We start from the raw sequence: 9,693 nt of genomic DNA on the forward strand, positions 1-9,693 counted from the left end.
AGTGCAATTTCCCCCTGTTATTAATTCACCATGGTTCAAACTGAGATACTTGAACACTTCAACGCTGATGAGATTGTGCATTTTGCACTGTTGATTTTCTTCACTCATTTCAGTGATTATCAGCAAAATAGTTGCATTTTTAATCATCTGGGAATTTACCCAGATTTATTTATTTATTTAGACAGAGATCTCGACCCCTCAATGTTCAGCACAAAGTTACGCCCATGATAGGACAAACTAAGTAGAGAGTAAATACGGTGTTTGTCTCCCAAACACAAACTGGGAGCTGTTTCCACAGGACTGGAGCCTGAAACTCAAGTAACCGCAAGCAAGATGCCAATATGCAAGAAATATGCACTCTTTTTCTAGTCCCTGTAAGAATTTATTAAGAATTGTCATTGAAAGTAAAACTTAAATTAAGCGTCACTTTAAGAATAATGTAAAACAGCTTACTAACAGTAAGCTATTATAGTAAGTTACTATAATGACATACAGCATTAGTATTTAGTGCTCTAAAACTGGTGCAGTTTTGCTATTGAAACTCTGACAAAACCCATGATAATGACGCTCAAAGTGGGTTCTAATAATTGCATTAAAAAAATAGAGATTGTGACACGTGTTTAAAGAAAGAAAGAAACAAACAAAAATGAACTTGCTTGCAGTTTTTAACAGAGCTTAATTTTCATTTTAAGTCATGAAAATGTAATACAGACATCTCCTGTAGAACAAAGACATTAAGTGAGTTACGTTAATTATTGATCGTGAATTGCCCACATGTATGAATGTGAGTGTGACTGGTCGTCTGTCTCTCTGTGTCGCCCTGCGACAGGCTGGCGACCTGTCCAGGATGTACTCCCCCTTTGCCCTACGGTAGCTGAGACAGGCTCCAGCTGATGGATGGATTGATGATCTCCTGTAGTTATGAGGAGCACAAATTTCAACCCATTCCTGTGTACTTCAAGGGAATGTAATTTAGAAAACTTTGCTTTTGTAAGGAGGTAAAATTGTGGATGGCGTCATTAAATATACAAAAGTTGTAAATTTTTTAACGGACTTTGCAATGCTTTACATACTGATTTCCTGAAACAGGTTTTTGAATAAGTGATTTAATCGAAGGTCACAGCTGCTTATTTCACACCTGTCGATGCGCAAAGTAGAGGTAATCAGATTTCCCACAGCACGTAAAGGCAGCACCAGTCATTTCGGAGTGGGAGGGGACGCACGCAGTAAAAACTCCAGCTCACGCGCTCTGATAGTCACAACACAGGAGATCTGCGTGCAGGTGAGATACAGAAGAGACATACTGACTTTGCGCACGCACAGCGGGATCCCACGCGCGTCAACTCAGCATCCATTTACCTACACTTGACTTCGTCTTCAGTGAACGACCTGCGTGTGCGCGATTTGGAGCTGCTATTTGGATGACGCTACAATCTTTCTATCGGACAACGAACATGCCGTCTCTGCGACACTCTTACACCGTGACGGTGCCGGAGGACCCGGCCGCTCTCCCCTGTGACAGACCGGAGATGAGGCGCAGGAGCCACCCGCTGTCCCGGTCCGTGCTGGTGTCCACATTCATGGGTCTGATCATCAACCAGGCCAAGGTGAGTCCAGCACCCCCTGGATCTGTCTCATCTGTGTCAAAGCATCCTCCTTCTGCATGATTTTATTTTGGTGCCTCTCTGAATTTATCAGACTTTCTGAAAATATATAAAGAACTAAAGTTTTTATGCCTTTGTATATAGTCCTAAACTGATTTTCCAGGGGTGTCACCACGATATATGGTCGTGAGGGGGCCTAGGCCCTGACGAGGCTAACGTTTCAGTATATTACTGCACAGGTATTGGGATGAAATTATTAGCAATGATGCATAAAGAGTAAAAATATGATGATAAATGAGGAGAAATGGGATTACAAGAGCAAAATAGACAGCAGATACGTAAGGATCACACAAACTAGATGAATTTGTGAGTGAGGCATAAGGTACACTGACTTAAAGGAGTCAGTTTTAACAGCTCTTGAGCCTTTAGTCATTAAACTTGTAAACCCTGTGAAGAGCCAGAGGATTTGAGGTGGAGGTCTCAGTTTGACCTTTAGCCAGTCATTGGTGTCGAAATGGAGAAGTACTGGGCTGAAAGCGCACACGCACACACAAGCGGGCAGGTGTAGGGGGGGTTAAGGGCTGCTCTAACCCCTGCATCATCATTATTTACTATTCAAGCTGGTTGTGTAATAGGAAGAAAAGCTGTTGATAAGGAATGTCCACTTATCATTTACGCAGGACATTTTGTTCACACGTAGAGCTGCACATGTGGGTCCATGTGGGTCTGCGGTGTTTACCTGAGGTCACAACGTACACACATCCAGTCGTCGCTGATGGGGGATATTATTGGTTTACTCAGAAAGTGCATTTGTCGGTGTTTACACTGTCAATAAGTCTCTAATTAAGTCGCTTTTGAAGGCGTATTTTAATATTTTGGCTTTCAGTGAAATCCCCACCCCTGCCGAACAGATGCCCAAGAAAACCTGGTCAAGACTTTCTTGGTTGTTTTGTTTGTTTGTGATGATGGCATCAGACATATTTAGTTTATGGTCACTTAAAAAAAGCAGAAGATCTGTATATTTTGCAGGACATTTTCTGAATATCTGAAAAGGTGGAAAGAAATCTACAGCCGATTAGTTTATCCGCTGACTGTAGCAGAAATGCCAGCAGCAGTGAATGCCTCTCAAAGTCAGAATTTCTTGGGTTTTCTTTCTTTCTTTTTTTTTGTTTTACTTTAAACATATCAGCATGCTTTAGCTGACTTTAGCCTTCAACTCAAAGTCAAAGTACAGCCAGAGGGAGCTGTTAGCAGGAGCTTATCCGCAGCATCAGGGTGCAGCTTTTCACAGCTGCCTTCAAACATCTGAAACTGGCTGTTCATTAAAAAATAATAATCGGATAACTTATAAATTCCTCTGTTCCTGCTCATTATTTCGTATCCTAAGCACAGTCTAGGGAAAGTAATAGTACTTCTACTTGAGTATTCTGGACTTTTCCCAGCTTTGCTTTTCATGAAGCAAAGATTTATGTTTCTACTGTTTCCAAGGGAGTGGTGTAAGCTGGCACCATGCGTATGCAGGAGGGCTGCCTGCTTCATCACATGTTATATGGCCTTGTGCAGGCATGCAGAGCTGCTTTAGGGCACATTCTTGCGCTTTCTCTCTCTGTCTCTCTGTTTTTCTTTGAAGTCACAAAGACCAGCGTGGCGAGCTCCGGTTCACCTGAACGCATCGCTTCCACCGATTTTTGGACGGGTCGTTTAAATCAAAAGGCGCCCGCTGAGTGTGCCGAGCCCCGCCGGCTGGTGCTCACCGGAGCAGATGGGGGGCCCACACCATATGGTCACCTTCGAATAGTGCACAGAGGAAGAGAAACACAAAGATTTTAGGCAAAGGGGAATTAATCGCTTGTTTAGTCATACTTCTATTTTGAGGGATGGAAACAGTGATCACGAGGCACCAAAGCTCTCAGCTAGAAGTACTTATAATCACAGCGGCACATAAGAGGGAGGAAAGGCGGGAACAATCACATTACTTTGTTCAAATATATTAGATTTGTTAATGTTCAGCATTACTAACTAGTAATCTGATACACTCATCCTGCTCGGCTCAGGTTTCCAAGGTTAAGCACTGCAACGCAGATATAATCCGGTTGTCACGGAAGAATTCCACCGGACGCTATAAAGACAACGTGGAATTTTTCTTGCAAATGTTTGTTTCCAAGGTTCCAAGGTTTCTCAAATGGCCAAAATCCCTCTCTTTCTGCTCGGTTCAGCCAGTTTCTTCCTGTTAAAAGCGAGTTTTTCCTTCCTGCTATTGCCAAGTGCTTTCTCATAGGGGGTCATGTGAGTGTTGGGGTTTTCTCTGTGGTATTTTAGGCTTTTTACCTTACGATATACAATATAAAGCACCTCGAGGGGCAGTTGTTGTGATTTGATGCTATATAAACAATATTGAATTGAACTGCCCATCAGGAGATTTAAAGGGAGCGCTCTGATTATGTAACCACTTACATCCAGATGTAATCCAGAACCCAGGATGCCTGCAACCTGTGCTGCTTTAATATGGATTAAAAATGCACTATTAGAGGATTAATACTTAATGGGCTGCAGAAATGAAATGCATAAATGTAATTAGTGTACTATAGTTGCAACTAGCTTGGTTGTTCTTTGTGGAGACGGCTCTTAAAAACAGACTAGAGTCCCACAAGCTAACCCCAGCATGTCATTTCATTTAAAAAGAAAGAAACCATCAGGCTTTAAGTTCATTTTGGGTCTGATACAAGCTACAAACTAGATTTAAGTGTCAGTCTTTGGCTCTTCCAGGACATTGTTAATACTAAAAATGTGAAATAAATGGATTCCATGCTCTTTAATAAATGTCATCATTGTTTCTTCTGACATGCATGATAGCTGTTAACAGGTTTGTGACCTGTAGCCCGTCCTGCATAAGGGAACATTATAATAAGAGTGTATCATGATGTCGAAGAGCAGCTCGGCACTGTCACGCATCGACGCCTTTGCTGACAGGAGCAGCGTGCAGAAGTACCGTCATCGGGGCGCTGACGGAAACATAGGCGGCACAAAGTTTTACGCACACGCTGACTGTGAACCGAGCAGCAACATCAGCTCTGACTCATGATCTTTGTTTAATTATGTTGCAGATGTTCAGGTTTTTGAGCTGAATGTCTTTTCCACCCTCATACTTTGGGGGGGATAAAAAAAAAAAAAAAAAAAAGCCATAAAGCATAAAAATGTCATAATCACACATCAGCTGTCTCGCTCTGTAAAAGGATCCTGTCAGCTCATGCACAGCAGACTTTTTTTTTTTTTTTGACACCTGCATCACTCCCGGGCCACAGATGATTTACTCCAACCTACGGCGGCACGAGTTATGTCCAAAACTAAACCAGCTGATCCGTGACTTCAGGCAGTGATGTGAAACTTTACACAAACAACTGAAAGCCACGCTGCGCTCCTGCAGACCGGGGGGACTTTTTGTCTCCGGTCAGCGTCACATGCTCACGTTATGTCACCGTTGGCGTGAGCTGGTGGGCTCACCACAGTCACGGGTGCAGGGAGGCGTCCCAGCGAACCGTGGTATCTAATCTAAGCACGTGGAACTCTAGCCGATAGCCACGGCAGACCCGTGCCAGCAATGTGACCGTCATAACGCACACATTGCACGAATGCCATCCTGTCTTTTAAGACTCGTTCACTCTTAAGGAATCTGACAAAGCTGCTGTTCACACAGTGGTTTGATCACACTGATGGTGCATGCAGATCTGTTGGCTTCTTCGGCCTTTGTTTTGTTTGTTTGTTTTTTTTAGCAGGTTTGCATTCATTACAATAAAGTGCATTTTGAGTAGGCTGCACTTGTTTTCTCGTAAAAATGGTGACACTTAACCACAGAGCCGAGAAAATTGAGATTTAAAAGTGGCAACAACTGTGTTTTAATCCAAACCATGATCTATTTCAAAACTTAACCGATTAGCCTTTTTATGAGGATAAATAAAATATTAAAAAACAATACAATATGTTTAGGATTCAAACTCAAAGTCAAGCTGACTCTCCCTAATCCTGGTTCTTCCTGTTAAAAGGGAGATTTTCCTTTCTACTGTCGCCAGTGCCTTGAAAGAACAGTTGCTGTTTAACACGTTATAGATGCAATTTATAGAATTTTGACCTGTTGTTACACATGTTGGAAAAAACACTATAATTTTGCATATTCCATTCGATTCCATTTTTGTTGTGCATGGTCAGACTTTCACTGGTTTACTGTCCTTCTCACTACCAAGTGCTTGTGAATAAATGTAGCAGTGCCTCCGATCAGTTGCTCTGTCATTTGAAAAACACATTTACTGTCATGTAAATCTTTAATGTTGACATCTCTCTTTTCTTTATTTCTGTGAGCAGAACAAGAGTCTTCAGGGCCTGGTGGGTTTGAAGAACCTGGGTAACACTGTAAGTGTCACGTTTTGTCCTTTAAGTGCAAATAACTCTGTTTAGTCTTCACTTTAATAATTACCGGGCCTCTCTGTTTGATGTGATTTGCAGTGCTTCATGAACTCCATCCTCCAGTGTCTGAGTAACACTTTAGAGCTGAGAGATTACTGTCTGAGAAACGGCCACATCACAGACCTCAACAACAACTGCAGGTCAAACACTGCTCTCATCGAAGGTACGATGAGTTATTTTTGCAGATCTTAAATCGAGTTAATTCCCTACCAAGTTGAGATGGTGGTCTGATTTCTGCAATTTGTCTACCTCAGAGTTTGCAAAGCTGACTCAGAGCCTGTGGACCTCTGCAAACAATGAGCCCATCAGTCCCTCTGAATTCAGGAACCAGGTCCAGAGGTGTGCTCCAAAATTCGTTGGCTGCAAGTGAGTTTTCCGCCTTCTTTTAAAGTCAACCTGAAGCCGTGCACATCAGTAAAATCAAGTAAAAACGTCTCCCTCTACAGCCAACAGGATGCTCAGGAATTTCTCCGCTTCTTGTTGGACGGTCTCCATAATGAAGTCAACCGGGTGACGGTCCGCCCTAAAGTGTCCGTCCTGGACTTTGACCACCTCGCGTAAGTGTGGCCTCACACTCAGCCTGTCTGGGTGACTGCTGTATCCCTGATTGGGCTGCAGTGGTCAACATAGCGAGCTTTCATCTATAATTATCGTGTAATTGACATTTTGTGGCCATTGGAGGAGAAACGAACCCCAAAATTGGTGAATTAATATTAACAATAAGTTTACTTATCAATATCTGAGTTGCAAAGGATCTTAAAGAGGCTTTAATTGAAGTTTTTATCACTGGTTTGCAGGTGAACATAACATCGGTTTGACTTTGCTGTTTTGTTTTGTTTTTTTTATTTTACAGGGATGACGAAAAAGGCAGAAGGATGTGGAACATGTACTTGGCGAGAGAGGACAGCAAAGTAGTGGGTGAGTGATTTCTTTATTTTTTTAACCCATAGCTGCATAATAATCTTAAATAAGCCTTAAAGGAATATAAATGTTTAACATGGCCCTCCATCCTGCCCATAGATCTGTTTGTGGGGCAGCTGAAAAGCTCTCTGACTTGCACAGCTTGTGGTTTCCGCTCCACTGTGTTTGATCCATTTTGGGACCTCTCGATACCTATTGCACAGGTAAAATGCCTGCTGTGGTCTTGGATTATCGCATTGCATAAGCCACGGATTTAAAAATTATATCCACGTTGTAAATGTAATTTTTGTAGAGGTTACCGATCTTAATCATAAGCGTTAGGCAAGTCTTCACGCAGGGCTTGATTTCTAACACTTGTCTGCCTCCACAGAAGAGTTCAGGCGAAGTGACTCTCAAAGACTGCTTGAGACTCTTTACAAAGGAAGATGTGTTGGATGGAGAGGAGAGACCGGTAAGAGGCAATGCATAAATAACCCAAGTCTCACTTTCCTCTGTAAAGATGATGCAATGTATTGATTACACTGCCTACACCGTGTTCATCTCTTTCTTAGACGTGCACCAAATGCAAAGCCAGACGAAAATGCACCAAGAGGTTCAGCATCCAGAAGTTCCCTCAGGTCCTCGTACTTCGTATCCTTTCCTCACATCTTTGCATTTTAATATTTCCAGAAAGCAGAGAGATTTCAATGATGCCATGTGCGATAAATATATTGAGCATGGAGACTGGCTGCTCACACCCTGGTAATCTCCAGTCACTAGGAAAAAAATGTCCATTTCCTGACCATTGGGCAGGTGTTCCCTGGAAGTTGCTGCCTGTTGCCAGTCGGTTGTAGCTCGCATGATCGATGCAAGCTATCTTTGAACCAGTTTTGATCCTTGACCCAGTGTTCCCTCAGACCTTAAACGATTCTCAGACTCCAACGTCCGAGCCAGCAAGCTCTCCACTTACGTCAACTTCCCTCTTAAAGATCTGGACCTGCGGGAGTTTGCCTCAGAATCCAGCGGTATGTATTTTCCAGAGGAGAGAAGGACAATCAATCTATTTTAGCTTTGCCGCTGTGTTGACTGACAGATGTGTTGTCTCTTCTCTGCAGAGCGCCCTGTGTATAACCTCTATGCAGTGTCCAACCACAGTGGAAACGCTTTGGGAGGCCACTACACAGCCTACTGCAAAAACCCAGCTCTGGGAGAGTGGTACAGCTACAATGACTCCAGGTATCAGCTCTCGCATCATCGTGTTACTTAGCGTATCATCTTATCAGACTGGCAGAAAGGGTTAAAGTCTAATTAAGCTGTATATACCTGCTGTCACATGAAAGTGACCTAATCTTAATTGCATCAAGCTGACCTCATTACAGCTTTACAGCAAAGTGTGCATGTTTGGAGCCTGGTTCATAATGTGCAAATATTTAACTTTGTGCTAAGCTGCCCTCGCTTCAGTGTTTCCCGTGTGCTCTCTCTGTGCAGGGTGAGCCCGATGTCCTCCAGCCAGGTTCGCAGCAGCAATGCCTACGTCCTCTTCTACGAGCTGGCCACCCCTTCACACAGCAAATACCAGACGTGTCGGCTTTAGGTGCCATCGAGGAGCGATAAGCCGTGCTAAACTCGGACTGATAACAGGGAAGGAAAAACAAAGGAGTCAGACGCTGCCTGCTGGGAGATGGCTCCACCTAGTGGAGAGAGTCCGACCAATGCAAGCTGTGAAAAAGGAGCGCCGAGACGCCAAACGGTGGATGTGAAGGCATATTTACACTGAAGGATTGAAAGCTTCGCTCACTGGCTGGGTTGAAGTGAAACAACAGTGGGAGGAAATGTAAAAAGTGTGAAACTTGCAATACACTGCTTGCAATATGCAAGCATGGTTTGTTTGTTTTTTTCCTTATTTCACTCAAAAAGGACATTTTGAAGCTTCTCTTTTGTCACTTGAGTGCATTTTTTTTCTCTTTTGAATATAGATTATTAGTGTTAAGCATTTATTGTTATTACAGAGACTTGAGAAGCACGCCTCACACACCAAATGCAAGATATAATTTATTCTATTTAATATGATGTCAGAGCTTGAGCGTGCATTATGTGTATATATAATTTAACAAAGCTTTATGGTTTCCCTCTCTGCCAGTGCAGAGGGAACGTCCTATTATATTTTTGTACAGTATTTATCAACAGCGCAGCGAATGTAACTGTACTGTGGAAAAGTCACACCAAGCACATACCAAAGCAGCTTCTTCCAGGAAATGTGACTGACCTAAAGCCTAAGACAGTCCAGCGCCTGTAAATTATTAAAATCCATCACTAACTTGCCCTGCATGTGTGATTTTTATTAATTAACCCTTTATTTTCACACTTCACAGCAGAAATCCCGTGTCACGTGCAGCAGACACTTGCTGATCCAGTCGAATAAATTAGAATGAGCTGAATACACAGAAGAGCCCATAGAAAGTCACCAGCAGTGTGTGCTGATTAAGACTTTCTGCAGAACGGTGTACGGTGGCCCTGAGAGGCCAAGCGGACTGCAACATAAGAAAACACCAGCAATAAGGAAAAACACTGCAAAAGCACACAAAACACAACGGAAATGGGAAAAAAACTGTTTTCCACAAGCACAAGGGAAGTGTTTCTGGGGAGACAATAACCCGACGGACCAGTTGCAGAAACCAAAATATGCTAAGAATTGCGCTGGGAGACACTTCAAAGAAGTGGAGGATCTATC

General features: G+C 42.9%; 1 protein-coding gene across 1 annotated transcript; it reads left to right on the forward strand.

Moving 5' to 3' along the window:
• The first annotated feature begins 1,272 nt into the window (after nucleotides 1-1,272).
• On the forward strand, nucleotides 1,273-9,279 carry LOC308387311 (ubiquitin carboxyl-terminal hydrolase 2-like). Its single transcript, XM_080867255.1, has 12 exons — nucleotides 1,273-1,607; nucleotides 5,961-6,008; nucleotides 6,102-6,225; nucleotides 6,317-6,428; nucleotides 6,509-6,619; nucleotides 6,916-6,980; nucleotides 7,083-7,186; nucleotides 7,354-7,434; nucleotides 7,535-7,613; nucleotides 7,880-7,987; nucleotides 8,078-8,198; nucleotides 8,451-9,279. The coding sequence occupies exons 1-12, from the start codon at nucleotides 1,422-1,424 to the stop codon at nucleotides 8,554-8,556; spliced, it is 1,245 nt and encodes a 414-aa protein (XP_080723381.1). The 5' UTR covers nucleotides 1,273-1,421; the 3' UTR covers nucleotides 8,557-9,279.
• The last annotated feature ends 414 nt before the right edge of the window (nucleotides 9,280-9,693 follow it).

This window comes from Rhamphochromis sp. 'chilingali' (genome assembly GCF_963969265.1).
Source record: "Rhamphochromis sp. 'chilingali' genome assembly, chromosome: 19".
Lineage (NCBI taxonomy): Eukaryota > Metazoa > Chordata > Actinopteri > Cichliformes > Cichlidae > Rhamphochromis > Rhamphochromis sp. 'chilingali'.

Bases quoted from the DNA above. Each gene is read 5' to 3' on its own strand.
- LOC308387311 (XM_080867255.1), top strand. From the start codon at position 1,422: ATGACGCTACAATCTTTCTATCGGACAACGAACATGCCGTCTCTGCGA. The intron at 6,620-6,915 runs GTAAGTGTGGCC...TTTATTTTACAG, and splicing joins CTGGACTTTGACCACCTCGC to GGATGACGAAAAAGGCAGAA. The intron at 8,199-8,450 runs GTATCAGCTCTC...CTCTCTGTGCAG, and splicing joins TACAGCTACAATGACTCCAG to GGTGAGCCCGATGTCCTCCA.